General features: G+C 53.1%; 1 protein-coding gene across 1 annotated transcript in view; it reads left to right on the top strand.

The window, feature by feature from the left end:
* The window catches only part of SYMPK (symplekin), a 36,141-nt gene that overhangs the window by 7,860 nt on the left and 1,807 nt on the right, over window positions 1–26,474 (top strand). The window contains exons 6-23 of the mRNA XM_008684471.2: window positions 65–191; window positions 920–1,169; window positions 3,395–3,565; window positions 4,799–5,038; window positions 9,090–9,244; window positions 11,338–11,488; window positions 12,645–12,849; window positions 13,742–13,892; window positions 14,725–14,960; window positions 15,936–16,017; window positions 16,257–16,370; window positions 17,438–17,585; window positions 18,698–18,858; window positions 20,259–20,367; window positions 20,622–20,722; window positions 21,351–21,441; window positions 22,059–22,160; window positions 25,726–25,913. Coding sequence (XP_008682693.1) covers window positions 65–191; window positions 920–1,169; window positions 3,395–3,565; window positions 4,799–5,038; window positions 9,090–9,244; window positions 11,338–11,488; window positions 12,645–12,849; window positions 13,742–13,892; window positions 14,725–14,960; window positions 15,936–16,017; window positions 16,257–16,370; window positions 17,438–17,585; window positions 18,698–18,858; window positions 20,259–20,367; window positions 20,622–20,722; window positions 21,351–21,441; window positions 22,059–22,160; window positions 25,726–25,913 — 2,782 coding nt within the window. The remainder of the gene's footprint in view (window positions 1–64; window positions 192–919; window positions 1,170–3,394; window positions 3,566–4,798; window positions 5,039–9,089; window positions 9,245–11,337; window positions 11,489–12,644; window positions 12,850–13,741; window positions 13,893–14,724; window positions 14,961–15,935; window positions 16,018–16,256; window positions 16,371–17,437; window positions 17,586–18,697; window positions 18,859–20,258; window positions 20,368–20,621; window positions 20,723–21,350; window positions 21,442–22,058; window positions 22,161–25,725; window positions 25,914–26,474) is intronic.

The raw sequence follows: 26,474 nt of genomic DNA, 5'->3' as shown, positions 1-26,474 counted from the left end.
CCCAGGCTCCCATCACATACCCCAAGACCACCTTGACCTTGACCTTTTTTTCTCTATCTCCCAGCAAGCGAGACATTGAGTTACTGCTGAAACTGATCGCAAACCTCAACATGCTCCTGAGGGATGAGAATGTGAATGTGGTGAAGAAGGCCATCCTCACCATGACCCAGCTCTACAAGGTGGCCTTGCAGGTAAGCGCTCCCTCCCACCTGGGGGCATCCTGATCTGACAGGTCTCATTTAGAGCCTCATCGGGACACAGGGACAGATCTGTTAAACCAGGGGCAGATCAAATTCTTTATGGGCAAAACGTGCTGTTGATCTTTTGGAAACAGGCACCAAAGGATCTCATGCCCTAATGGTCACGGAATCACCATTCATCCATCCTTCCATCCATCCAGACATTCATGCACTTAACAAACATTCCCTGAGTACTTCCTCTGTGACTCACATGGGTTGGGTCCTGCCTTCATGGTGCTCACGGCCCAGTGAGGGAGATAGATGCTTATCAAAGAATCACAGAAATTTTTAATTTTGCACCGAGGTAAGTGCTATAAGGAAAAGCACACAACTGTGGTGTGGTGTTCATTAGCATTAACGAAATAAATGATCCATTTACTCTTGGCCACCACGTTGTGAGGGCAGTATTGTTATTCCCCGTGTCTTAAGATTTGAGCCTCTTCACTCTGGGTTGTCGCTGTCTGTGAACCTCAAGAGGGCAGAACCAGATCTGGCCCTGGTCGCCCCTGGGTCTTGTCCCCAGTATCATCTAGCACGGGGCCTGGGGCAGAGTTGTAGCTCAGTACATTTTCCCAAATGAATTTATTCATCATCATCATGGGTCTCTGGGTAGTGATGGAGTTGGCAATCGACGTCTTGTCCCCTTCTCCTGTTTCCATTCCTCCCCCGCCCACTTGCAGTGGATGGTAAAGTCACGAGTCATCAGTGAGCTCCAGGAGGCCTGCTGGGACATGGTGTCTGCCATGGCTGCGGACATCATTCTGCTGCTGGATTCTGACAATGACGGCATCCGCACCCATGCCATCAAGTTTGTGGAGGGTCTCATCGTCACCTTGTCGCCCCGCATGCCTGACTCGGAGGTGCCCCGACGCCAGGAGCATGACATCAGCCTAGACCGCATCCCTCGTGACCACCCCTATATCCAGTACAGTGAGTGCCACCCATTAGCTTGTCCCGTTTGTCAGTCAGTAACTACACTGACTCCTTTCCTCCCCCTCCCCTTTTTTTCTTGGTTTTTCATTTCTGGAGACGGTATAAGACATTGATTAAGAGGGGCGCCTGGGTGGCTCAGTTGGTTGAGCAACTGACTCTTGGTTTTGGCTTAGGTCATGATCTCAGGGTCATGGGATCAAGCCGATCAGGCTCCATGCTCAGCACAGAGTCTGCTTGAGATTCTTTCCCCTCCTCCCTCTCCCTCCCTGCGCACACGCGCTCTCTCTCTCTCTTTCTCTCTCTCAAATGAATAAATAAATAAAATCTTAAAAAAAAAAAAAAAAGGCATTGGTTAAGAGCCCTGATGCTAGGTTCCAATCCTAGCTTCACCACTTATTATGTGAACTTGGGCAAGTTGCTTCTCTCTGAACTTTGTTTCCTTTTTTGTAAAACCCCTTTCTTGGGTTTGTCGAGAGGTTCCGTGAGGATGTGAGCACTTAGTAAATGGTAGCTAGTTTTAACTTTTTTTTGTTTTTTTTTTAAAGATTTATTTCTTTATTTGAAAGAGAGCATGAGCATGAGTGGGGTGAGGAGCAGAGGGAAAGAATCTTCAAGCCGACTCCTCACTGAGCAGAGCCCACAGCAGGGCTCAGTCTCATGATTCATGAGATCATGACCCACGCCAAAATCAGTAGTCACCCAGGCGCCCCATAACGGTTTTCTTAATTGCAAATTATAAACGTAGTACATGTATACTTCTGAGGTATCAAGCAAAACATACAGCGGGGTGTAAAGAGAAAATACCACCCCCAATCCTGCTTCCCAGAGATAAATACTACTAAGTGTATATTTCTTTCCAGAGCTTTCCTATGCAGGAATGGACTTTTTTTTTTTTTTTAAGATTTTATTTATTTATTTGACAGACAGACAGCGAGAGAGGGAACACAAGCAGGGGGAGTGGGAGAGGAAGAAGCAGGCTCCCGGTGGAAGAGCCTGATGTGGGGCTCGATCCCAGATCGCCGGGATCACGCCCTGAGCCGAAGGCAGACGCTTAACGACTGTGCCACCCAGGCGCCCCAGGAATGGACATTTTATATATAAATATGTGCATGTGTGTGTACACACATATATACATACACACACACACACACATACATATCCACACACACACATACATATGTATGTGTGTATGTGCGTGTGTATGTGTGTGTGTGTGTGTGTATGTATATATATATTCATAGATCCCGCGATTGTTGGCTTTTTGTTTTTTTTTTTTCCTTAATAAAGATTTTATTTATTTATTTGTCACAGAGAGATAGAGCACAAGCAGAGCGAGTGGCAGGCAGAGGGAAAAGCAGGCTCCCCGCTGAGCAAGGAGCCAGATGCGGGACTGGATCCCAGGACCCTGGGATCTTGACCTGAACCAAAGTCAGATGCTTAACCAACTAAAGCACCCAGGCGCCCCTCCAGTATGTTTTTGCATAGAAAGTGTCAAGGAAGATATCCACCAAGTTGTTTGGGGACCAGATCAAGGAGAGTGGTGGTACAAAGGACTTTGAGTGCTTGGTCTACGTGTACGTACACATACCTATATATTTAAAGTTTTACCTTAACATTGCTCATATCATTGGATTCCTATAGTTGGATATTTAAAATCACTTCTAGTCTTTTACTGTTGGAATCCCATGCTTTGAGCATCATCTCTACATTTTTTTTTTTAAGATTTTATTTATTTATTCGACAGAGATAGAGACAGCCAGCGAGAGGGGGAACACAAGCAGGGGGAGTGGGAGAGGAAGAAGCAGGCTCCCAGCGGAGGAACCTGATGTGGGGCTCGATCCCATAACGCCGGGATCATGCCCTGAGCCGAAGGCAGACGCTCAACCACTGTGCCACCCAGGCGCCCCCATCTCTAAATGTTTATATTTCGTTGTTTTTTTTTTTTCTTAAGCAAGCTCTACACCCAGTGTAGGGCTTGAACTCATGACTCTGAGGTTAAAAGTCACATGTTCTACCGACTGAGCCAGCCAGGTGCCCCTAAATTTTTATACTCATTAATAGTCTGTCTCATAGGACTCCTCAATCACTAAATTTTCTGTTTTTTTCAGCCCTTCCGAGCCATCATGTGTAAGAGTCTTTCTCCTTTTGGCCCCAAGGGCTGCTCTCTCCAGAGGCCAGGCAGAAAGTCCCCTACTAACTGGTACTCTTCTCTTCCTCATTAGATATGCTGTGGGAAGAAGGCAAAGCGGCTTTGGAGCAGCTGCTCAAGTTCATGGTACACCCCGCCATCTCCTCCATCAACCTGACCACAGCGCTGGGCTCCCTTGCCAACATCGCCCGCCAGAGGCCCATGTTCATGTCAGAGGTGATCCAGGCCTACGAAACCCTGCATGGTAGGTTGGTCCCCTCCCCTCCCGCTCTCCATTGACCAGTCTGCTCTGTCCTGAAAAAATGTGAGCTAGGTAGCGGGTCCCTGAGGGATTCATCAAATAGTAGGTCTGGACACAGGAAGCATTCTCTAGATTAGGCAGGAATCTTTTGGTTGCATGTGACAGAAACCTGGTTCAAAACTGGCTTTAATATTAAGGTATGTGCAGATGAAATGACATGAGGTCTGCGAAATACTTTAAGATATTGCAGCCTCCCCGTGCACCTCAACAACAAAAAAAGAAAGCAGGAAGGAAAGTGTTGATGGGTACCTGGTGATTTGTTACAGTCTTTTCTCTACTTTCGTGCATGTGTGAAACTGAAATGTCCGGGCTTGAGGTGTGAATATGAACAGATTGTGGATCTGTCTCCATTTCTTGGCTCTTATTTTCTCCTTATTGGCTTTGTTCTGTTCTGTGTCTCTTTCCTTGGGGTAGCAAAGATGGCCCCCGATAGCTCTAGGCTTCCATTCTGTCCACTTGGCAACCCCGGGGGACAGAGTGTTTCCTTCCCCGTCATTCCAGCCAAAGTCCAAAGGCTGACGCCCATTGTTCCTGATTGGCTGAGAAGACATTGGTAGCTTATCTCTGAACCAATCACAATGGCCAAGGGATTGCATTGTTCTGACTGGCCCTGAGTCTCTTGCCCACTTGGACTGAGAATGGAGCCAGGGTGGTTCCCTCAAAGGAAAATGGGAACATTGTTGGCTGAGGAAGAAGGGACGGATGCTGGGCAGGCAAAATTACAGGCATCCTCTTTCTCTGTGGAACAGGGAAGGTTTGTTCATCAAGGTGACTATTAGACATTGGACAGTCATTCTGGTGGCAGGACCAGGGAGGCGCACTGTTGGGGCTGTGCAGTTGGGGCATTGTGGAGGTGAAGGTGGTGATGGTAGCCTTCCCCAGGGGCGGCACACTGGAATTTCCAGACCAGAGACGGGGGGAGATGAGACTTGATGTTTAATCAAAGGAAGGGTGAGCTTCCTCTTTGTTCTAAGGTTGACTAATCCTCATGGAGACCTTTTGAGGGTTTTAAACATCAGCTTGTACAGGGGGAAGGCTACACAGTAGATCCGAGAGCAAAGGAACTTTTCTAGGAAGTGCCCGCAACCTACGCGCAAGCTGGGGCTTGGCCAGCGAGATGAGCAGGGCCCCATGGGCTGTGTGCACAGAACAAAGCTCCTGCTGCTTTCCTCACAGCCAACCTGCCCCCGACGCTGGCCAAATCTCAGGTGAGCAGTGTGCGCAAGAACCTCAAGCTGCACCTGCTGAGTGTCCTGAAGCACCCGGCCTCCTTGGAGTTCCAGGCCCAGATCACCACCCTGCTGGTGGACCTGGGCACGCCTCAGGCGGAGATAGCCCGCAACATGCCCAGTGCCAAGGATGCCCGCAAGCGGCCCCGTGACGATGCGGATTCCACGCTCAAGAAGATGAAGCTGGGTGAGCTAAGGAGCCAGGCAGGCCTGGCCAGAGGTGGTGGCGGGGACTGACCACGTTTACAATATTCAGTTACTACATTACTATGAGCTTGACGTGTAGTAGTTAATATTATGTTGTAAATTACAGTATGTAGTAGGGTATAGCAGGTGGTATCGAAATGGAATTACTCAAGTGTGTAGTATACATAGAAGTAACTATGAATTACTTAAATGGAGCAGAAAGGAATAGAATGTGAAGTCTCCCTCTTATTCCTCTCCCCCAAAGTAACCACTCCCTAAGTATTAACACTTCTGTTTTCTTTCAGAAGTACCTGAGTTCTCGTTTCCTTTCTTTCCTTTATAATTGGATTTTCTTTCTGAAGTAATTTCTTTCTTTTCTTTTCCTTTTTTATAGATTTATTTATTTTTTAAAGAGTTTATTTATTTGTCAGCACGCGAACAAGCAGGGCGAGCTCCGGCAGGCAGAGGGAGAAGCAGGCTCCCTACTGAGCAGGGAACCTGATACAGGCCTCGATTCCCCAGACCCTGGGATCATGACCTGAGCTGACGGCAGACACTTAACCAACTGAGCCACCCAGGCACCCCTATTTATTTATTTATTATAGAGAGCGCGCCCGGGGGTGGGACGGGGGAGGGGCAGGAGGAGAGAGAGAGAGAATCCTCAAGCAGACTCCCTGCTAAGTGCTGAGCCAGATGCAAGGCCTGATCTCATGAGCCTGAGGTCACGACCTGAGTCAAAACCAAGAGCTGGGCACTTCACCCACTGAGCCACCCAGGCGCCCCTGAAGTCATTTCTTGGTGGTTGTATCATTTTGTCAGTAGTGTCAACCATGGAGGCCTTCCTTACTCCGCAGTTTTTTTTCTAAATCACTATTGTTTGTTTCTAAAACGTTTATGAGTGAATTGGAATTTTTTAATTATTATTTGTAAAAATAAGGAGCTCATTTTGATATACGGTATGAGGTAGAGATCTACTACCTTCCTCCATAATTGAGCATGCAGAGTTTCCATACCTTAAACGTTCAGTAATCATCTTAGCGCTCCTTCCATATCCACGCACAGATATCAGCTGCATCCTCTCCGCGGTGCTGTCATAGTCTGTAGTGCACCTAGATCACTTTAACCAGTCCTCCTGTTGATGGACGTTTGTGTCTTTTTTTTTTTTTTTTTTTAAGTGTAAAGATTGCTGTAGTCCGAGAGTCTTGAGTTCATGTCCAATTACAGGACAGATTCCTAGTAGTGGGATTGGTGCATTTAAAGCTGGTTTTTTGCCCACCGATTTTACGGTTCTATTTCCTCAAACTTTTTATTTTGAAGTAATTTGGGATGTGCACGCAAGTTGCAAGAATAGTCCTGAAAGCTCCTGCATACCCTTGACGAGGCTCCCATGCTGCTTTCAGTTGTCGCGCCCCCTTAGCCTCCCTAATCCATTCCGCAGCCTTCCTCTGCTTCATGACCTTGCCGTTGGGAAGAGCCCAGGCCCGCTGTTGGGTAAAACGTCCCTCTGTTTGGGCTCGTCTGCCCTGGCCTCCTGACTGCATCCAGGTTCTGCACTTGCAGCAGGAATGCTGCAGACTTGATGCCCTGACCGCCTGTGCATGGTGTCAGGAGGCACATGATCCCAATTTGTCCCCTTACTGGTGATGGGAGCGTTGATCACTTGGTTGCAATAGTGTCTCCCAGGTTTCTCTAGTATCGAGTGCACTTTTCCCCATTGTAGATACTCAACTGAGGGAGATACTCGTGCTGTGTAAAACCACCTGTTCCCCTTCAGACTTCAGCCTGGTGGTTTTTTGTTTTTTGTTTTTTTAAAGATTTATTTATTTATTTATTTGACAGAGATAGAGACAGCCAGCGAGAGAGGGAACACAAGCAGGGGGAGTGGGAGAGGAAGAGGCAGGCTCACAGCAGAGGAGCCTGACGTGGGGCTCGATCCCATAACACCGGGATCACGCCCTGAGCCGAAGGCAGACGCTTAACCGCTGTGCCACCCAGGCGCCCCTAGCCCGGTGGTTTTAACATCTGTTATTGCCCTGATGATGATGAGAAGCTTTCCTCCTGCATTTCTTAGTTGGCTTTCTGTCAGGAGGAGCTTTCTTCTCCCTACTTTAGTATCGGTTGCACTTGTGGATTCTTTCTTACTCTCTGGCCTGTAATCCATTATTCTCGGTACTCATTTTGTGACTCACGTTGCCTCATACTGAGACCAGGGGAGCCTTTGAGCCGGCTCCGATGACCCTTTGATGTGTCCCATACGTTTTTTCGGGGATTTCTTATTTTCTGTCACAACAAGATGTTCTGGACTCCTCTTGTACTTTCCCTTACCCCAGCCTTGGAATCAGCCTTTTCTCTAAGGGGCCCTGGTTCCTTTTAAGCAGGAAGTAGTTCGAGAAACCAAGATCTGAGCGCTGGTTGCGCCCGTTGCCACTGGGTGCATGGACATTCTTGATAGCCGTTGCCAGACCGTCTTCCAAAGAAACTGCACCACCGTGCACACCCCCAGAGGTGTGTGAGTGCCCGTTACCCACTCTTCCCAGCTCTGGGTGTTCCATAAACCCTCTGGGTATAAACGGGATCCTTGGTATAGATTTGCTTTCTTGCACATGTTGGAGTCAGGCCGTGCGTCGTTTTACATTTATTAGTAATTTGCGTGTCTGTGAAGTGCCTGTTCTGTTCAGCCTTTTGTTTCTTTTTTTTTTTTTTTTTTTTTTTTTTTTTGACGNTTTTTTTTTTTTTTTTTTTTTTTAATTTATTTGACAGACAGCCAGCGAGAGAGGGAACGCAAGCAGGGGGAGCGGGAGAGGAAGAAGCAGGCTTCCAGCAGAGGAGCCTGATGTGGGGCTCGATCCCACATCGCCGGGATCACGCCCTGAGCCGAAGGCAGACGCTTAACGACTGTGCCACCCAGGCGCCCCCTGTTCAGCCTTTTGTACCTGATTTGTATGTGCCCTTGCTCTGGGTTAATGCGGGGTGTCAGCTTTCTGTTACATGCATTGCAAACTTTTTAAAGAGACTGAACAGCGGGCACCTGACTGACTTAGTCAGTAGAGCGTGAGACTTTTGATTGTGGGGTTGTGAGTTCAAGCCCCACACTGTGCATGGAGCCTACTTTAAAAAACAAAACAAAACAACACAAAAAACGTATAACATTGCATCATATTTTTGCCATAATCTGCTTAAATCATCACCCTATTAAACATTCCAGCTTCAGGGAACATCTTTGTACGTAAAGCTTTTTCTCCATACATCGTACCTTCAGTATGTATTTATTTGAGTTAAGTGTTTAGGGTCAATATCTAGAAGTAGATTTGTTGGGTCAAAAAGGTGCGCACATTTAAAAGTCAGCACTACGGTCAAGTTACGCTTCCAAAAGGCCATACCAGTGTACGTTTGCACAGTCTACACCCTTACTAACAACTGTCACTACTGGCCTTTTTATTTTTTTGTCAATCGTATAGGCCAAAAAGGCTATCTTCCTAGGTTATCTTTACATTTTCCCCATTGCTGGTGAGGTTGAGCAGTATTTCAAAGATAGAGGTTTTTTGTTTTTTAAAGATTTTATTTATTTATTTGACAGCGAGAGAGGGAACACAAGCTGGGGGAGTGGGAGAGGGAGAAGCAGGCTCCCCGCCGAGCAGGGAGCCCTATACAGGGCTCGATCCCAGGAGGCTGGGATCGTGACCTGAGCTGAAGGCAGACGCTTAACGACTGAGCCACCCAGGCGCCCCTCACAGACAGAGGTTTTTAAACCGTAAAGCTCAGTGAAATTGTTAGTTAACCTTTTCACTTTCTTGGGAGTTTAGTGTGATCAGCCAGGCTGGTGTGACTTATTCCCACTTCTCAGATGTGGAGAACGGGACACAGAGGCAGGTCGTTCTGCAAGATCACATGGTGCTTTGATGGCAGAGCACGGCTGCGGCCCAGGTCTTCGCCCACTGCATTCAGCTGCTTGCTAGCGCTGCCTGGAGTCAGAGACCCCCTGGGTTCCCTGGGAGGGGAGAGGGCCTGTTTCTTGCTCTGACACCAGCATCTTGTCTCCTTACCTCTCCCAGAGCCCAACCTGGGGGAAGACGATGAGGACAAGGACTTGGAGCCAGGCCCGTCGGGAACCTCAAAGGCCTCAGCCCAGATCTCAGGCCAGTCAGACACAGACATCACAGCCGAGTTCCTGCAGCCCTTGCTGACACCCGACAATGTGGCCAATCTGGTGAGGACGGATGCGGGCTGTTTCCCACAGGGCAGGGAGGAAGCGTTTCTAGTCCTTTTCCCACCTTCACTCTACACTGCCCAGCTCTTCCAGATGGCGTTAGTCCCAGCACACCTCTCTGTTCTCGGTGTCGGGAGGGTGTGGACAGTGGGCCCTCTCAATCTTGGATGGACTTTTTCTCTGATCTTGACTCCTTTAGGAGATCCCTTGTCACCACCCCCCAACAGTCCCTCTTTGGATAGTCTGAGTCCCCATTCAAACGCACCCCCCGCCCCTTTTGAAGGGAGGGTAGATTAACTGGAGAGCAAACCCTATGACTTGTTGGCTAAGTGGTGTGGGATTGGTATTGGTGGGGGGGGATGGCCAGTGTTTTCCTTAGATTATCAAAGATAACCTGCTATACAGTGAAAGAACTGCTGGTTTGAGTTGATGGTGTGTGAAGGGGGGTGAGGGGGGCGCATCTCACTCAGTCCTCAGGCTGTTGCAGCACCCAGACCTTTCCACTGGGTGCTCATGGACAGTGCCTCTTCCCATGCCCAACATCAGTCTCCCTCAGCCTTCCCTTTTCTCTGCCTAGAGGCTCCACGGGGCTTAGTTGTTGGGTGAATGAAGTGGAATTTTTGTCACCAGGGTAGCAAGAAGGAGTTTTCTGTCCCGCTCGGATCTCTCTGGTGAGCTCCGGGCCTGCAAAGGCATCTGCCTCTTGCATCATTCTCCCCTTGGAAGTTCCACAGGCACCGCAGACTCATTATGTCAGAACTAAATGTGTGGAATTCCTCCCTGTGCCCCTCTGCAGGCCCTGGCACGCTCTATGTTCTTGGCACGCTGGCCTCCCAGTTCCCAGCCCACAGACCTGCGAGTTAAGCTCTTTGCCTCCCTGCCAGTCTTCCCCTCTTCTCCATCTCCCCTGGCCCCTGCCTGGCCCAGGCTCCGCCTGCCTGCTCCCTGGCTCTGGCTTCCACTCCCCCTGCAGCAGCCAGCAGTACAGGGTGTGAAGCTCCCCTGCTCCAGCCCTGCCGTGGCTCTCTGTTTCCTTCCAGACCAAATGTGAGTGCAGCTTGCCTTAGACCCTGGCTGGTGATGCTTCCATTAACTCATGGTACCTGGTCTGTCCTCTTTATGCTGTTTTCGAATTATTGGCCCAAAGTTCTTCACAGGATTCTTTTATTTTTATAATACCTGCTGTCTGTGTAGTAATGTGCGGCTTTTTTGTCCCCAGTATTGGATCCTTAACTCCTTTCTTTTTGTTCAATCTCACCATCAATTTGTTTGTTTTCAGTCATTTCAAAAAACCGGCTCTGAAGTTTCGTTGATACTCTTCTGTAACCTTTTCTGTTTTATTTCCGTTGTCTTTATTCTTCCCTGCTGCTTTCTTAGAATATTTCACCCCAGCGTTTTAAGTTAAATGCTTGGCTTAATTGTTTTCAGCCATCTTTTCCAATGTAAGCATTTAACGGTCTGATTTTCTGTGTAAGAACCATTTTAGCTGCATCCCACACATTTTGATCTGTAGTGATTTCATTCTCTCTCTGTTCTAATTATTTTCTTATTTCAGATATATATTTAAACCTCTAAGTGTGTAGAGAGTTGGAAATGACCTTTTGCTACCGATTCCTGACAAAACTGGATGAGCTCTTGTTAGCATACCGATCTTTTTTCAAGTCCATTTCTGGTTCATACGACGCTCTTCACTGAACTTGCAGTCTCTGGGCAGAGTTCTGCTGCTGCTCAGCCTTCTCCCATGCTGCTCCTATGGCTGGAATCCATTCCCCATTCCCACCGCCAGCCGTGTCCCCCTGTGCCAGCCTGAAACTGGCCATCCTCTCAGTTCTTAGCCTAGCTGCCACTTCCCCTGGGAGCCAGAGCTGCCCCCGGCCCTCCTGACACGTCTCATGGCCCCCTTTAATTCCCGCTCTCATGCACCACGCTGCACCATTGCTTGTTCTCTCTCTGACTTCCCGGGGAGTCGGAGCCCCACAGGAGCAAGCCCAGGACTGTCTTAGTCACTGGCATGTCCCCAGCCTTGGTCCAGGCATGGAACAGAGGCTTGTTGAGTCAGTAAGAAAGGACTCCTCTCCCCGGGCGTCCTGCAGGTCCTCATCAGCATGGTGTATCTGCCCGAGGCCATGCCTGCCTCCTTCCAAGCCATCTACACCCCAGTGGAGTCTGCAGGCACCGAAGCCCAGATCAAGCACCTGGCTCGGCTCATGGCCACACAGATGACGGCTGCGGGACTGGGGCCAGGTGAGTGTCCTGTGCCGCGGACCTGGGCCTGGGGTTGGCACTGTGGCTGCTGGGTTCTCCTTCTCCTCACGGTGGTACAAATGAAACTCACATGAGATGTTAGGTGTAAATAATTATAGGTCCTATATATACACTGAATACTTAATATTTTCAGGTCCTGGGCTTTGAATCCAATGGACCTGGATTTGAGGTCTCAGTTGAACCAGACTTCCTCAGCCACTCAGTAGCGGTGTGACCTTGGTCAAGTTATTGAACCTCTCTGAGTCGGGTGTTTTCCTACATTAACAATACTAGTGAGATATAAATTATGTACAGAGAAACACAACTCTTAACTGTACATCTTAGTGAATTTTCACAAAGTGATCACACCCGTGTAGCCACCACCCAGATGGAGATGTAGAACATTTCCACCACTCCAGAACATTCCTTCTTGCTCCTATCTGGTCAGCACTGATAGCATCCCGCCTCCTGAGAGAATCACTTCTCTAATTTCTGTCTCCACAGATTAATTTTTTTTAGTCCTGAACTTCACATAAATGGGATCAGAGAGAGTCTGACTTCTTTTGCTCATCCTAAGTTTTTGAGATGCACCCATGTTATGTGAACCAGTGGCTTACTTTGTATTGCTCAGTAGTATTTCCTTTTGCGAACAGGCCATTGTTTGCTTATCCACTCCCCTGTTGATTGACCTGTGGCTTGTGTCCAATATTTGACCGTTGTGAATGAAGCTATACAGTGTTTTGGGGGGGGTTGGGTTCTTTTGTTTTTCTTTGTTTGGTTATTTTCAGTGTAGTTGGTATGCACAAGTGTTTTAGTATACACATGCCCTCGTTTATCTTGAGTATATACCAAGGAGTAGAGTTGTTGGGTCATAGGTTAGGGTATGTTCAGTGCTATTAGAAGCTGCTCATCAGTGTTCCAGTGTGGCTGTGCCATTTCATACCCCCACCCGCAGTAAATGGCATGTCTAGTTTGAGCGTTGGTTGTCTGCAAAGTGGGGATTAAAAGTGTGCCTGTTTCAGAATGGTGTTTTGCAGATTTAAATGAGCTTTGTGAGTACAAGGCTTAGAATAGAGCCCAGCACACCGGAGGTCCCTGGATGGGAGCAGAGGGGGGTGTGACGTTCCTGGAGCCCATTTGCTACCTCCCCCCTCAGGTGTGGAGCAGACCAAACAGTGCAAGGAGGAGCCCAAGGAGGAGAAGGTGGTGAAGCCAGAGAGTGTCCTGATCAAGCGACGCCTGTCTGCCCAGGGCCAGGCCATCTCAGTGGTGGGCTCCCTGAGCTCCATGTCTGCTCTGGAGGAGGAGGCGCCCCAGGCCAAGAGGAGGCCGGAGCCCATCATCCCTGTCACGCAGCCCCGGTGAGTCCCCTGGTAGGTGCAGGTGCAGGACTGAAGGCCTGGTGTTTGGTGTGTGCATGCATGTGTGTGTGCGTGTGTTAGAGACAGACTGACAAAGACAGGTAAACAGGTAGGGCTGGATGAGGGTCTGTCTGATTCCAGAGTCAGTGCCATAACCACCAAGCCTTAATTGTTGTTTTCTTTTACATAAAAATGCCCCCTTCCTTACTTATGTCTAAAGTTGGGATGATGGTTTCTCTCTCTGAGGATCAAGGGAGACTTAAATGAGTTCACAGTGATAGATCATTAAATTAGATAACTCTTGAGGTTGGAAATGAATTTGATATAAAGTATTTAGCATGATCCCTAACATGTCATAAGTGCTACTGGTTGTTACCAACCTCCTCTTCATTATTACCCCCCTTACAGACCAAAAAATCCAGCCAGTCCCTGCCCGTCCTCCCCCGCAACCAAGACCTCCTGTCTGGGCCTGCCTGATCCGCCCTCCAAGCTCTCCATTCCCCTTGTTCCCTCCTCCAGTCACACCGGCCCCTTGGTTCTCCTTGAACAGCCAGGCAGGTCCCCACTGGAAGGCCTTCGCACTTCCTGTCCTCTCTCCCTGGAAAGCTCATCTCAGATATCTGTGCGTCTCGTCCTCTTGCTTCATTCAGATCTGCACTCCCATATAGCCTCCTCAGAGGAGCGTTCCCTGAGACACACTTTACAAAAACAAAATGGCACCCTCTTCTTCTGCATTACCCTGTGCCCTGCCATGCCTGAGTCACGGGAGACTTAGAAAGGCAGTAGGGTGGGGGTGGGGGTGGGGGTCTCTGGATGGCCTAGGGTTGGCCTGCCTGGGCTCCAGAAAGGATGTTTTGAGTCACCGTGTCCCTGTCCCTACTCTTTCACGTAGGCTGGCGGGTGCTGGTGGGCGCAAGAAAATCTTCCGCCTGAGCGATGTGCTGAAGCCCCTGACGGACGCCCAGGTGGAGGCTATGAAGCTGGGTGCCGTGAAGCGGATCCTGCGGGCGGAGAAGGCTGTGGCCTGCAGCGGGGCGGCCCAGGTGTGCCCCGCCTCCCCAGCCCACGCTTCTAGACCCTCTCCCCATGAGCCTGCCTCACAGCCCAGGGAAGAGGTGGCCCCGGGCTCCAACCTCCCTGGCTCCAGGTCCCAGCTGGGCTGCCCACCAGCCCTTCATGCCTCCCTTCTGTCCTCCTTCAAATGGAGGTGGTGACAGCAGCTCCACACGGTGATGAGAAGGAAGAAGTGTGCGGACACGCGTGGCTCTCGCTCATCATGGAGCTGGCTGCCCGGGAGAGCCCTGCAAGTGAGGGCTGCTGCCGTGTTCCTTCTTCCTGGGTTAATAGTGCTCTTCTTATTGTTGCTGAGATTAAGATGGACCAGGTCTAAATCCTGATTCTGCCACACGCTGGCACCGTAACCTCAGCCAAACGACTTTTTCCCCATTCTTTTCAAGTTTAATTTTAATTAACCAACAAGTATATAAAAATACTCTCTCTGTTAAAAAGATATTTCCAGGCCATAGAGTTACCATAAGTCTACCTTGGCCCCCACCCACATCCCATCCCCCTCCTCCGAGGTGACCCATGTACGGATTAGCAGAAGCCTTCAGGGTCTTTCTCTGTGTACTTAAGTATGTAGGTGCTCTACTTTTACAGACTCAGTTTTGTTCTATGATAATTGATCCCTCCCCTTCTTTTTCCTCCCACACAAATGATTTCTGTGGGGTATAAGGTTCCTCAGCTTGCCTTCCTCACTTAATGCTGGGTCTGCATTGGGGGTCCCTGAGCCTGGGCAGGAAGACTTGCAAGGCATGATCACGAGGTGCCTGGGATTGCCTCCCACACCCACATGAACACCCCCTCTCCTGTCAGGTGCGCATAAAGATCCTGGCCAGCCTGGTGACGCAGTTTGACTCGGGCCTGAAGGCCGAGGTCCTGTCCTTCATCCTGGAGGATGTGCGGGCCCGCCTGGACTTGGCCTTCGCCTGGCTCTACCAGGAGTACAATGCCTACCTGGCAGCCGGTGCCTCGGGCACCCTGGACAAGTATGAGGACTGCCTCATCCGCCTGCTCTCCGGACTGCAGGAGAAGCCGGACCAGAAGGATGGGTGAGGGGGCCGCCCTGTGCTCTCCTGTGTCCTGCCTTTCTTTTGTGGTTTCTCATCCCCTCCCTCCTCACCACCCAAAGCCTCGTGCCCATGCCCCAAGACTCCCTTCTCTCCCTGTTCTCTGGAGGCACATACAAGGCAGATTCGGGGCCCACTCCCTGGGCTTATTCTCAGCTCTGCTGTGTGCCCTCTGAGCCTCCATTCTTGTAGATAACAGTGCCTGCCTCATAGGCTTGTTTCCAAGGTTGACTTCTCTCCAGCACCATTGCTCACCTGAATTGCTCCTGTAGCTTCCTCCTTGTCCTCGACCTCCTACTGATCCATTCTCCACACAGCAGCCTGCGGGACATTTTAGAATGTAAATACAGTCTTTTAACCCACTAAAAACCTTCCATCATTCTCCATCGCTCCTGGGATAAAATGCAGCCTTCTTTCTGTGCCCTGTGAGACCTGCGTAATTCCTACCACCCTCTTTACCTTCTTATTCTGCCCCTCTACTCCTTACTGCCCCCAGACTTTAGCCACACTGGCCTTCTGTCTTCTGACCCTTGAACATGCCACCTTGGCAGTTCCTGTTTCTGTACCTGTAATGTTCTCCGCCCCAACTCTCATGGTTGGCTCTCTCTCATGCCCCAGTGTCAACTTGTGTTACCTCAGAACAGCCATTTTTGGCCACCACATCTGAAAAGCAGTACCCTTCCCCACTTCCCATCATTCCCTTCCATTACTGTAGTAGATGAGTAAAGTTAGGAATCCTCGTTTGATAAAGGGGAGAACTGAGTTTCAGAGAGGTAAAGTCTCTGCGTAAGTCACCCAGCTGACAGTGTTTGAGCCCTGCTCTGTTTATCTCCAAAGCTCTGTAACCGGGGGGGTCGAGCAAACTGTATGCGAGGGGCAGCCCTGCCGGCTCTGAGCTCTGGCAGGACTGGGACGCTTCTCCCCCGTAACCATTTCCTCCCCCTTCCTCTCTGGCAGGATCTTCACTAAGGTTGTGCTCGAGGCGCCGCTGATCACCGAGAGTGCCCTGGAGGTGATTCGCAAGTACTGTGAGGATGAGGTGAGGACAGTCAGCCCGTCTCCCTCCGTCCCTAGCATCGTGATTCGTGCAGGAGCCCTGCAGGGGGTCAGGGGCCTGTGTTAGGGGTCTGAGGGGCACACAGCCTAGACTCTGTGGCAAGGGACTCTGTGAGGGACCCAGTCCTTTTGTCCAGGACCAGATCTGAGGGAGGCAAGGGAGACATCCCGGGGGCACACCGCGGGTGGGCTGAGCTCCGGTTTCCCTCCCTTCGGCCACAGAGTCGCACTTACCTGGGCATGTCCACTCTTCGAGACCTGATCTTCAAGCGCCCATCCCGCCAGTTCCAGTACCTGCATGTTCTGCTGGACCTCAGCTCCCATGAGAAAGACAAGGTGATCCCCTGGCACCCTGTGCTGGGCTGCACTCTTCCCTTCCCCTGTCCTGAGCCCCTAGCCCAGCTTCTTCCACATGCCCCTGAACACCCTCTCTGGGCCTGATGCCCTTCCTGCAGCAGTGTTCTGGTGGTGGATGCTTCTTCATTTACGGTGGCATGAAGCTGCCTAGAATATACACACGTATAACATAAACTTGTCTTCTCTGGGAGGGCAGTCCCGTTCTCCCTCCTACTCCACCCGCATTGGGGAGCCCCTGTGTGGCCTGTTGCTTTGCTGGGTCCTGGAGGGGGAGCTGAGAGGAGAGGCGCCTTGTGGCTTCTCAGTGAGCAGTGAGGATGCAGCCAGCTCCCGGGGTAGAGTGGTTAGAGCAGCACGGCAGCTGTGGGAACCCTGGCGAGGGGCCTGACCTACTTGGTGGGGGAATGGGATGGGCAGGGCTAATGGAAGGCTTCTGGAGGAGGGGGCAGGTGAGCCAAGACCTGAAATAGGAGCAGGTGGGTGTGGCCGAACAGAGGGAGCTAGGTGTGATGGAGAGGGCCCTAGATCCATCCCCACCCAAGCGTTTTGCCCCCTCCTGTCCTGGTGTCGTGTGTCCATTCCTTCAGCAGACCCTCACTGCAGACTCTGGCTTGGGCCTTTGGTGCTGTTGGGGACAAAGCAGTGCCAGGAACTGTACCTGTTCTCAAGGCTCTTGGCCGGTGATGTCTGAGTAAAATGGGATAAAGCCAGTGACAAGCATTCTGGGCAGTAGGAACCTTTTGTGCCAAGTCTCAAAGCCAAGGAGAGCGCTGTCACTTTTGAGGAACTAAGGAAAGCTCATTCTGGTTGGAACGTAGCAAGCAAGGCAAGAGACGGTAAGGGATGGGGCTGAGCAGGTAGGTGGAGAGGTGAGCAGGCCTTGACTTGGGCCGAGAACCCTCTCCCCCAAGCCGGCGATCAGCCTGGGGCACAGGTGACTCAGGTAGGCCAGGCCTTTCTCAGTCTTGGGCTTATTTTCCCACTGGTCCTGCCAAGCTCAGAACGGTGGTCTCCCCCCTCCACCATCTTGCCCACACTCTCTTCAGGTGCGTTCCCAGGCCCTACTGTTCATCAAGCGCATGTATGAGAAGGAGCAGCTGCGAGAGTATGTGGAAAAATTTGCCCTCAACTACCTGCAACTCCTGGTCCACCCCAACCCGCCGTCCGTGCTGTTTGGAGCCGACAAGGATACAGGTTTGGTGCAGCTTCATCAGATGCATATTGAGCACCTTCTGGATCCCAGGCTCTGGGCCAGGCCCTGCGAATGGAGCTGGATCAAAGCTGAGGCCTGCTCAGCCTGCTAGGGAAGGCGGCCAGGCAGTAATAACCAGACTGAGCAGACCTGGGGGCTGTGAGAGTCCAGACAGGTGTCTCACCCCAGCCCCAGGGGTCAGGGAGAGCATCCTGGAGCAGGGGGTGGGGGGCTGAGAGCCAGAGGACAAGGAGAGCTAGCCAGTGATGGGGCTCCAGGAAGGGCCAGGCGTAGGCCCATTCCTTCAACAAAGCCTCAGTTCCCCCAGAATTACAGATGGGGAGACCCAGGCTCCAGAGGAACAGACCATTAAACTGGAAGGTTCGGAGGCGCTTGCCTGGCTCAGTCAGGGAAGCATGCAGCTCTTGATCTGGGGGTCGTGAGTTCAAGCCCCATGTTGGGTGTAGAGCTTACTTCAAAAAAACCCAAAAAACTGGAAGGTTCAGGCTGTGACAGGAAGCATAGGGCCTTCTGGGAGAACAGGAGCCCTGGCCCAGCCTGGGTGCCCGGAAGACCTCCCAGGAGAGATGCTGGTTGTGTGAGACCCAGAGAATGAGGAGGTAGAGAGGGGAGCTGGGCAGCAGCATTGCAGGCAAAGGAGTGATGTGTGCAAAGTGACCTGTGCGGGCTCTGGGGGGACTGTCAGAAGTAGGATATGGCCGGAGCATGGAGCCGTAGGTTGGGGGGTGGGGGCATACAGCATCTGGCAAGTGGAGCAAGGTGAGGCGCTGGGGATTCATCCCGGGCATGGGGTAGTCGTGGGAGCAAGGAGCAGGAGGAGGACAGGGTCAGAACTTCCCTTTGGAAGGATCCCTCTGGCTGCCCTGTGGATTGATGGTCGGAGATGAGGTGGGACTTCAGTGCAGAGGCTTCTAAAAGGGGAGCAGTCCTGGTCCTACCCCATTTCCCTTGATGCTTGGCTTCCTGCCCTAGAACAGTTTTCTTCCGGGGCCTGCCTCCCTTCTGTGCTGCCCCCTAAAGAAGGGACAGACAGTGAGGGTGGGAGACAGCGGGGAGGAGAGTGGTCCCTGATCCCCGCCCCCTGCCCTATCAGAGGTGGCAGCGCCCTGGACCGAGGAGACCGTAAAGCAGTGTCTGTACCTCTACCTGGCTCTCCTGCCTCAGAACCACAAGCTCATCCACGAACTGGCAGCTGTGTACACGGAGGCCATCGCCGACATCAAGCGGACGGTGCTGAGGGTCATCGAACAGCCGGTGAGGCCCCTGAGCCCACCAGGGCCGAGGCCCTGAGTCCAGCCCTTCCCCTGGTATCACCACCTCGGCGTGCGAGCGCCAAGCACCGGTGGTTGCCGCTCCGTCCCGCGGCTCTCGGGCTCGTGGCTGGTCCACCTGCCCCATCTGCCAGTGAACGGACGCCAGGGTCGCCCTGCAGTTACTAGGCTGGAGTTGGGCAGACCCGGCTTTGCATTCTGCCTCTCACTTTTCTCACCGTGCAAACGGGCCCCTCTTCAGTAAAAATGGGGCACCAAGCTCGCTCCAGGGACTCCATGAGCTTGTGCCCGTAAACATCTGTGTCACTGCCACCGTCTAGGAGCTGGTCTTCCCTTGCCTAGCCGATGGGAATCTTTAGTTGTCATTACACAAGTCCCGCCTGCTCCTCTCTACGGAGCCACAAGGTCACCCACGTGAGAGGCAACTGGCCCCAGAAAGCCAGACCATCTCTGCCCTTCCAGTCTGCAGCTGGATTGGAAACCACTTTGTTATATTTCGCTGTCCTTGCTTTTATTATGGAAAATTTCCAACGTAAGAGGAGAGAGTCTGGTAGGCTCACTCCCAAATACCCGCCACCAAGATTCAGCGGTGTCCTCCCCCCATTTTCAAGGTGAGCCCACCAGACGGTGAGCTCCTGGAGGGCAAAGACCACCGGTTCACGGACCATTATAAACATTTGTTGGCAGAGGAAGGCATGAGCCCTCACAGCCCGGCCCAGTGCTTCCTGCGTGTGTTGCCCGCGGAGTGGGGCAGTCTGCGGATGCAGGTCAAGCCCTAATCTGAGCAAGCCGCCACGTGGGGCAATGGCCGTCGCTGATGCCTTTTAGAAGGCTGAAAAGTCTTCACCGAGGAATTAGAGGGCAGGTTGGGCATCAGAGGTCAGGTTAGGTCAGAGGTGACAGAGAGAAAGGGGCCCACCTGCTAAGTAGGCGGCCAACACTGGCGAAGGCTTGGGAGCTCCAGCGAGTCTGTACCCTGTGAGGTGGGGTAGAGGAAGGCCAGATGCTGCCCCCTGTCCCCCCACCTTCCCCACATTTCCCCCAGTTCCCTGAACCCCACCAGGGGTTCCTTCGTCCCCCAGGTTCACTGAGGTATAACTGACACACAGCCTCGTGTTAGTGTGAGGTGTAGAACATAACAGGACATATATGTATTGTAGATGAGTTAACGTCCATCACCTCACATCCTTTGTTTTTTCGCTAGTGATGACAGCTTTTAAGATCTACTCTTTCTGTCTCCATTTCTTGCCCCGGAGTCCCATCATCCCCCCCGAGCCACCCTGCCTCTGACACCTGGGCCTCTCTAAGTTCTGTTGGGCCCCCTCATTCTCCCCACATCACCCAGCCCCTTCCCCAGCCTGCCATCCCTCTCTCTCTCTCTAGATCCGAGGAATGGGCATGAACTCACCAGAGCTGCTCCTGCTGGTAGAAAACTGTCCCAAGGGGGCAGAGACACTGGTCACACGATGTCTGCACAGCCTCACAGACAAAGGTGCCCCCAGGACCCCCACCTGTCAGCCTTTTCCTCCATGTCCCAGACCTTCCTCACGGGCCCTTCCCAAGACCTGGCCCTCAGAGCTGCTGGGTACATTACTAAATGCAGTTGAGAAACCAGGGGCCAGAGATTTCTGCTCCAGAATGGAGTTAGCCCTCCCCGCCCCTTGCACACAGCCACTGCCACTTCTCCTTCCCCTCAGTGCTCCCCCTCACCCCACCTGTGCCCCCTGCTTACTCTTCTGCCTGCAGTCCCCCCCTCCCCAGAGCTGGTGAAGCGGGTCCGGGATCTCTACCACAAGCGATTGCCAGATGTCCGCTTCCTCATCCCTGTGCTCAATGGACTGGAGAAGGTACGGAGCTGGATGTCCAGATACCCCCACTGACGAAGACAGGGCAGGCCAGGGCTGGGGAGGAGGCGGGCACCCAGGTACCCATGTCAGCTTGTGAGCCCATCCCAGGGGTCATCAGACCACGGAGCAGTCTCAACTCTGCTTCGTCCTCTGTGACCTCAGGCAAGCCACCCCCTTCTCAGTGCCTCGGTTTTCTTCCCTGTCAAGTGAGGGTCACAGTGACACACACGCGCGCGCGCACACACACACACACACACACACACACACACGTCTGTCCCAAGGCCTAAATATGTTTCCCCTCCCCAGGTCTTATTCCTAACAGGCTGTGGGGCCCTGGCGAGCCTCAGTGTTCTCCTGTGTAAAGAGGGGATGGTGATGACACCCTCCCCCCCGCAGGGGCCATCAGGGGGCCTGTGGCACCAGGAAAGCTCAGATGGGGAGTGATGAGGCTGGGGCTGAGTCAGGCCCAGAGACTCAGGGAGAAAGCTCAACCCCGAGGAACCAGAGGGAGCGAAAGGAGGGAAGTATCCAAGGGCTTGGCAAGGCCAGAGCTGCTCCTCGCCTCCCCACGGCAATTAGTTGGGATGGGGGTGCCTTCTGACCTGCCTCCCCTGCCCTCCGCCTGCAGAAAGAAGTGATCCAGGCCCTGCCAAAGCTCATCAAACTCAACCCCATTGTGGTGAAAGAGGTCTTCAACCGCCTGCTGGGCACCCAGCATGGTAGGTGGCGTCTTCGAGGTGGTTAAAAGAAGCAAAGTAGAACTTTCAACGTAGAAAAAATGACCCAGTGACCTAGGATGGACTCCTCCCCCTTGCCCCAGGGGCTTGTGCTAGGGAGGGAGTGGAAGCTGACTGTTGCACCGATAACATGTGATTTAAAACCTGGTGTCTGGGACCCTCCAAACTGTACCAGCAGAGCACCATCTCCCCAGCTGCCTCCACGCAGCATTGCCTCTGAGCGCTGTCGTCGAGCACATTGCCCGGCCCAGCCTGTCCTGTCCGCAAATGCCCGGGTCTGTGCTGTGTGGGGGTCCTGATCTCCAGGGGGCACAGCCCAGGGAGAAGGGAGAGGAACTGCTGGACCACATCAGATATTGCCCTAGAAGGGTAGGAACCCAGTGTGGGGGAGGAGAGAGCAAGGTGAAGGCTTCCAGAGGGGGGTGGCATTCAGTCCCCTCTTTTTTGTCCCCTGCTCTAGCCCTCTGTCCTCCTAGTCCCATCGAAGCAGAGAGCACCTCATCTTCATTCACCACTCCCCTAATCTGGGGGACCCAGACACACCTCTTCACTTAGGCGCCATGGTGTCTCCTTCCTCTTCCCACTCCCCGCCCCCGCAGGTGAAGGGAACTCGGCCTTGTCCCCGCTGAACCCTGGAGAGCTGCTGATCGCACTGCACAACATCGACTCGGTGAAGTGTGATATGAAGTCCATCATCAAAGGTGAGGCGCTCCCCCCACTCCCCCCACGTGGCCTGGCTGCTGTGGACCTGGGGGAGAACCTCAGTCACCCACATGTCCCCGCTGGAATCTGCCCAGTTGGAGATGGTGCCGCCTGCAACCCCATCTCAGCTCTGGACACCTGCCCTCATTCCTTTGCCTTCCCTCCCTCCTCTCTTTCTTCCCTCCCTCCGTCCAAGGAACCAGTGCACCTGCTATGCGCTGGCACAGAGTAGTCCTCAAGAAAGGTGGGGAGCCCCTCCCTCCCCAGGCCTGTCTCGAGGAGTGAAGGAAGCCGAGCCCTCGGCCGAGCAGGGGTCAGAGGGACAGCCCGCAGAGCAGATGGAGTGCGCCAGGGCCATTGTCGGACCAGGGGTAGATGCCGAGTCCGGTCCGGGCTCCAGTTGAGGCGGGAGAAGGTGCCTCCAGGGCAGGGGGTTGGGGACAAACTGGCCGGCTCCCCTCCACCAGCAGTTTCCTAATAGCTACCATCACCACTTACTGAGCACTTACACTGAGCCAGGCTCTCCTGAGTGCCTTACAGGCCTGGCTGCCGACACACCACCCGTTACCTGGTGAGTATACCGACTTGCATCTTCTAGACGAGGAAGTGGAGGTTCCAGAGAGGTTGAGGAACTTGCTCAGGGCCGCACACAAGCTAAGCGCTATAGTGGAACCTCACAGAATCTGAAGTCCGCTAGACCCGAGTTGGAATCCAGCTCTGCCAGTTCCGCCCGCCCATGGCACCCTGGGTCCCAGGGCCACCACCTCCCATAGGAGGACTTCTCTCCGGCAGCTCTCCTCAGCACTGCCCCCCACTCCCCCTCGAGGTCCAGAAGTCGTGTTTTCCCACCAGGGTGGAAGCCCTTACTGTCGCCTCCTCTACTTGGAAGGCCCCTGTCCTTTGATATCTCCTCTCTCCTTTAAGAGCGGGGAGGGGGTCCCCCCCAACCACCAGCACTTAGCTTCTTGTCTAGCCTAAAATAGCTCCTTCCGTGACTACTTATTTCCTGGCCTTCTCAGCAAGTTCTCAGAATCCTTTAGGTCAAGAGAGGAGCTTATGGAAGTCTAAAACTCACACTACAGCTGTGGAGGAGCCCAGGCCTCTAGTGAAAGAACAGGAAAGTGAGAAGGGTCTCAAAGCTGAGCATCCAGAAGTGGCTTTTTTTTTTTTTCTTACGTTTGTTTGTTTAAGAAATCTCTACACCCAACGTGGGGCTCGAACTCATGACCCCGAGATCAAGAGTCACGTGCTCCTCCGACTAAGCCTGCTGGGCACCCCCAGGAGTGGCCCTTTTACAGGCTGTAACCCCTTGGTGATGTCAGGGAAGCCATGGGGCCCGTGCCCAAGGACGATAGGCTCACACAGTTTTGCGTACAGTTTGAAGGGATTCACAGACCCCACCACCCCACAAAGCCCATTCACAGCCCCAGGTTAAGTCCCAGGAAGAACAAGAGCCTGGTCCCTGGACATGTCATCAAGGCCTGGCCTTTAGAAGCCCACCTCTTTCTTTCTACAAGCCCAGGTCTACACACAGCCTCCATGCTGCTGAGCTTCTCGCAACCTTCTAGCTGTTCTCCCTACCTGCTGTGAGTCCCCAGCACCCAGTCTAGCCAGTTCCCAGAGTACATTTCCCTGCTCAGGCTACCAGTGGTTTTCCTGGTTGCACTAGGAACCCCATTCAACTAGAAGGTCTGGATGCAAAGTCCAGTCCCGCTTTGTGCACCACTGGACTCCCCCGTGCCTGGTAGTAAAACCATTCATTCATGGCATTCACGCCTCCTTTAAAAGCCACCCTCTTTCTCTGGTGAGGTTTTCTATAAGGGGGCCTGCCCCCAGTGGTCTGGTGCAGCAGTTAAAGAAAACTCACTGAGTGCTCTGTTCAGCCCTGTGCCGGGCTGTGCTGGGAACCCAGCAGGGATGGAGACAGCCCTGGTCCTGCCCTCCGGGGCTCACAGTCCATCCCCAGATAAGAGCCCACAGTGAGCAGGGCTGGGACAGGGGAGCCCCAAGAGGACACCTGAGCTGAAACCACAGAGGCATGAGTAGGGGTGAGGTAGCAGGGGAGACACTGATCCTAGAGAAAGGAGGAGTATTTGCAGAGGCCAAGAGCTGTGCTCACATGGCCTGGTTCTGGAACTGCGGAGGTGAAGGTGACTAGATCTTGTGGTTTAGGGGAAGGGGCCTGGTCAAGAGAGAGCAAACTGTAAGCGTTAAGAACACCATGCCTGGGCCCCACCCACATGGGGTCTCGTAGGCCACAGTAGGAGATTGGGCTTGATACCTTGAGGGCCCCTGGGAGGTGTGGGGTTGGGCTGAGCTTCTGAAAGGACCCCTCCTCAGCCTGCTCTGGAGGGTGGATTAGAGGGCTGGGTGGAAGGCCCAGGGGGAGACGGGCAGAAGGGGAGGAGAGGAGAAGAGGGTTGGTTGTGGATCCTTTTAGGCAGAGCAGGCAGGAGCCAGCCACTAAGTGGAAGGGAGGAGGAGGAGGAGCTTTCTTGGTTTCTGTTACGTTCACTCTGGCCTCTACACTCTACCTTCTGCACTCTCCTCTGCTCCTTTGGCCTACATACCTGCCCTGCCCCGCTCTAGTCTCCTTCCTGCCTATGTTCCTGTAATGCCTCCATCCTTCCCCTGCTCCTTATAGGAGCCCCCCTCATTCCTTATAGGCACCCACCCCTGTTCTCCATTAGCCTCTCAAGGATTGGGGGCCTCTCTTCTGGCTCAATAAAGACTTCCTGGTTGACAGACTCACATGGCAAGTGGTGTTTGGGGAAGAAGGGGTTCAGAGGCAGTTCCTGGGGTCTCCCCACTAGCACAATGGATTGGAACACCGCCGATCCCACTGATTTTGGGGTACCACTACCCATTCCTGAGGGAACAGACCCCAAGGCCTGCCCTGGCCTGCCTACCTTCGTGGATGCTCCTATTGTGCCAGCCCTCCTTGGGCCCTTCCTGGCACTGGGTGTTGAGCTGGGGAGCGCTTTGTCTGCCCACACTTCCTCCTCTTGCTCCTTCCTCGTCATTCTGTGCACTGTGCCTCCCACGTGTCCCCACGCCTGGTATCCCTCCGGCACCAGCACAAATCCTTACGCTCTGGTCAGGATTGGGAGTGGGCAGTCCCTTGACCAGCCTGCTGGTGGAGGGCGTCTCTTGTCTCCTACAGGGGGTCTTATGGAAGTCGAAGCTGCCTTCCCTCTCTGGTAGGGGTGGGAAGGGCAAGCCAGAATGGGTCCCCAGGCATTGGCAACCTCTCTCTCCTGCCTCGGCCTTTCCATGGGTTGCCCCCAAAGAAAAAAGGCCAAGGTCTGCCCACTCTGTCCAGCGTGGGGCTTCCAGCAGCTGGACCTGTCTTTTCCCTTGGACCAATACCCCAGGCTTTCCAAGGACCAGGCCACAGTAGCCCCTGAGGGACCTGCTGGGTGAGGAGGTGTCTCGTGCAGAGCTTCAGGAATGAGGGCTGGGTCTCCACGCACATGGGGCTGAGGCTCTCCAAGGCTGGTGGGGCTCCCGCCTTCTCGGGGGAGCCGGGCAGAGAGGACAGGCCCACTCTCCGCCTCCTCGCAGCCACCAACCTGTGCTTTGCGGAGCGGAACGTGTACACATCGGAGGTGCTGGCCGTGGTGATGCAGCAGCTGATGGAGCAGAGCCCCCTGCCCATGCTGCTCATGAGGACCGTCATCCAGTCTCTGACCATGTACCCCCGCCTGGGGGGCTTCGTCATGAACATCCTGTCCCGCCTCATCATGAAGCAGGTAACCCGCCCCTGACCGCCCCAGTCCCACAGGCCGTGGACTGCAGCAGGACACACTGAAGATAGGTTGGAGGCAGGACCCCGGGCTTTTCCAGCCTGCTTGCCTCCCACCCTGCAGAGGGAGCCAGGATGAGAGCACACTCTAGGAGACCGGCCAGCCCCTTTCCCCTGCCCTGGCCCCAAAGGGGGTCGCTAACTCGGCTCCAGGAAGGCAATGTGTCCTGTGAGGGCAGCTGGGGGGCAGGAACAGGTGGTAGGCTCCACAGGGTGGGCATCCCAGGAGAGGCGTAGTGCCCCTTGCTGCCACCTCTGCGCCCAGTCAGGATGCGTACTAGAGCTGAAAGATGGGCCCATTTCTCAAGAGAAGCTAGAAATCTGGGTTTCTAGAAATACCATGATGAAAAGAAAAAAAAAAAAAACCCATTCACAAGTTCTCAGACTAGATTCAGCCCACAGGTTGCCACTTGGCAACATCTGGCTTAGAGGTGAGATGCAGATTCAGACAGCCCTGGGTTGAAACCTCAGTTCTGCCCCATGGTACCCGCCTGACCCTGGACGAGAG

This window comes from Ursus maritimus, unplaced genomic scaffold (assembly GCF_017311325.1).
Source record: "Ursus maritimus isolate PB19 unplaced genomic scaffold, ASM1731132v1 scaffold_19, whole genome shotgun sequence".
NCBI lineage: Eukaryota > Metazoa > Chordata > Mammalia > Carnivora > Ursidae > Ursus > Ursus maritimus.
The sequence above is the reverse complement of the archived record's forward strand: the minus strand, read 5'-3'. Positions and strand labels throughout refer to the sequence as shown.